The sequence below is a fragment of the Mustela erminea genome, chromosome 1, assembly GCF_009829155.1.
Source record: "Mustela erminea isolate mMusErm1 chromosome 1, mMusErm1.Pri, whole genome shotgun sequence".
NCBI lineage: Eukaryota > Metazoa > Chordata > Mammalia > Carnivora > Mustelidae > Mustela > Mustela erminea.
In genome coordinates, this window is record NC_045614.1 from 10,804,577 (window position 1) to 10,806,724 (window position 2,148).

Here is a 2,148-nt window from a genome sequence, read left to right on the forward strand (position 1 = left end):
ATTTTGAGAAATGGAAGGAATCATATTTGTATGTAGCACTAGAATTTTCAATCAGAAATGAGAATAATTTAATTAAACTACAAACATGCATTCAGTCTTTAATCTTAGTGAAAATATACCTTACAGATGGAAACTGATATTCCATTTTTCAGTGAGTAGGTGGAATATATGATGTAATATCTTGCTTCATTATCCTTAAAATAAAGTGAGATTCTAAGACTGTATTATGTCAATCAATATATTCCATATTTGTATTTCTGTGTAGATTCCACTTGGAGACATGTATTCTATTGTTATTTCTTTAACCGGAGACTATGGTAGGCATGGTAGATAGAAGCTGTGTAACAACAGGATCCTAATATATAGAAAAATCTCCATGATCAGCTACAACCACCGGTATGTCAAATTCTGCATTCTCAGAAAGAGCAGTTAAGGTAGAGATATAAAAAGGAATGATGTTCAGAAAAGTGAAGCATAATAGTTTCAGATTTTTCTCTGTTATAAACTTACATAAATAGCTGTGGTGGCCAAGAGTAGATTTCCCATAGGAGTAGTATGTCAAACCAAATAAATAATACTCACTATGATGTATTTTATTTAAGAAGAAATTACCTTAACACATCCATGTAGTCCTTTGAATAAGTGAAAATTTCCAAATATTTAAAATCTAAAGTTAGGATTACCATTGAAAGTAAGAAAATAACAAAGGAAAGTCTCTTGGATATCAGAGATACCACAAAACTTAATAAAGTAATTTACATAAATTATAGAGGGGGCAAAATAAAAGAAAAGTAATTCCCAGAAAAAAAATAGAGAGGGCATGTTCCACTTCCTGAATCTAATTTTTAAAAAAATGTCAACACTTGGCTCAGGCTATGTTCTTGGTGATTCTGCACAATTTTTCATACCCAGGACAATTGGTCCTTTTAGACCTTCCCTCCCAGAGAATCTCACCAAAGCCTCCTTTATGTCTTTGTTCCTGAGGCTGTAGATGAAGGGATTCAGCATGGGCATGGCCACGGTGTACATGACTGAGGCTACTACACTTGAGTGGGATCCATGGTTAGCAGCAGAGCTAAGGTATACTCCTAGACTTGTACAATAAAATAAAAAGACAACTGAGAGGTGAGATGCACAGGTGGAAAATGCTTTATACTTGCCCTGAGCTGATGAGATCCCATATATGGAGGAAATTATCTTACAGTAAGAGTAAATGATCCCTGCAAAGGGAACAACAGCCAGCAGCATAACTGCAAAATACATCACCATGTTATTGAGAAAGGTGTCAGAACATGCAAGTTGTATCATCTGTTTGAGTTCACAGAAAAAGTGGGGGATTTTTAAGACTCTACAGAAGGACAGCCGCAACACCATTGAGGTTTGTAATGTGGAATGCAAGACACTCAGGAACCAGGACACCAGAACCAGCAGTCCGCAGAGCCAGGAGTTCATGATGATCGTGTAGTTTAGTGGATGACAGATGGCCACAAAGCGGTCATAAGCCATCACAGTCAAGAGAAAGTTGTCTAATCCTACAAAGAGAGTGAAAAAATACATCTGGCTGAGGCAGCCTTCATAAGTGATCACTTTACTCTGAGTCTGGATGTTCCACAGCATCTTGGGGATGGTGGTGGAGGTGAAACAGATGTCAGAGAAGGAGAGGTTGGAGAGGAAGAAGTACATGGGTGTGTGGAGGTGGGAGTCAGAGTTGACAGTCAGAATGATGAGCAGGTTTCCAAACACAGTGATCAGGTACATAAAGAGGAAAAGCCCAAAAATGATGGGCTGCAGTTCTGGTTCCTCTGATAATCCCAAAAGAAGAAACTCTGAAATTCCTGTGTAGTTTCCTGGATCCATGTGGTGGAGATGACTACCAGCACAGAGGAAAATAAAAGGACAAATTTTCACACGAATGCACTTTGCTCAGATTCTGGAAATGCTACAGAGTGTATTTTCCAGTCAAGAAGCTAATTTCAATATTTTTTAATGGATCTGGGCCCTTTGAGGGGATCCCTATGTCCTCTCTGATTATCAATTTACATCCCAACAAAATATATATCTCCCAAAGATCAGTTATTGTACAGTGTATATAAGAAGTTATTTTATGCATTCTGGAATTTATGGAGTGTTGACTTGTTTTGGAAATTC

General features: G+C 37.5%; 1 protein-coding gene across 1 annotated transcript; it reads right to left on the reverse strand.

The window, feature by feature from the left end:
- Nucleotides 1-873: 873 nt before the first annotated feature.
- LOC116568051 (olfactory receptor-like protein OLF4) lies at nucleotides 874-1,857 on the reverse strand. The gene has a single exon (XM_032303504.1). The coding sequence runs from the start codon at nucleotides 1,855-1,857 to the stop codon at nucleotides 874-876; it is 984 nt and encodes a 327-aa protein (XP_032159395.1).
- Nucleotides 1,858-2,148: the final 291 nt, after the last annotated feature.

Excerpts from the sequence above, each read along its gene's own strand:
- LOC116568051 (XM_032303504.1), bottom strand. The coding sequence starts at position 1,857 with ATGGATCCAGGAAACTACACAGGAATTTCAGAGTTTCTTCTTTTGGGA.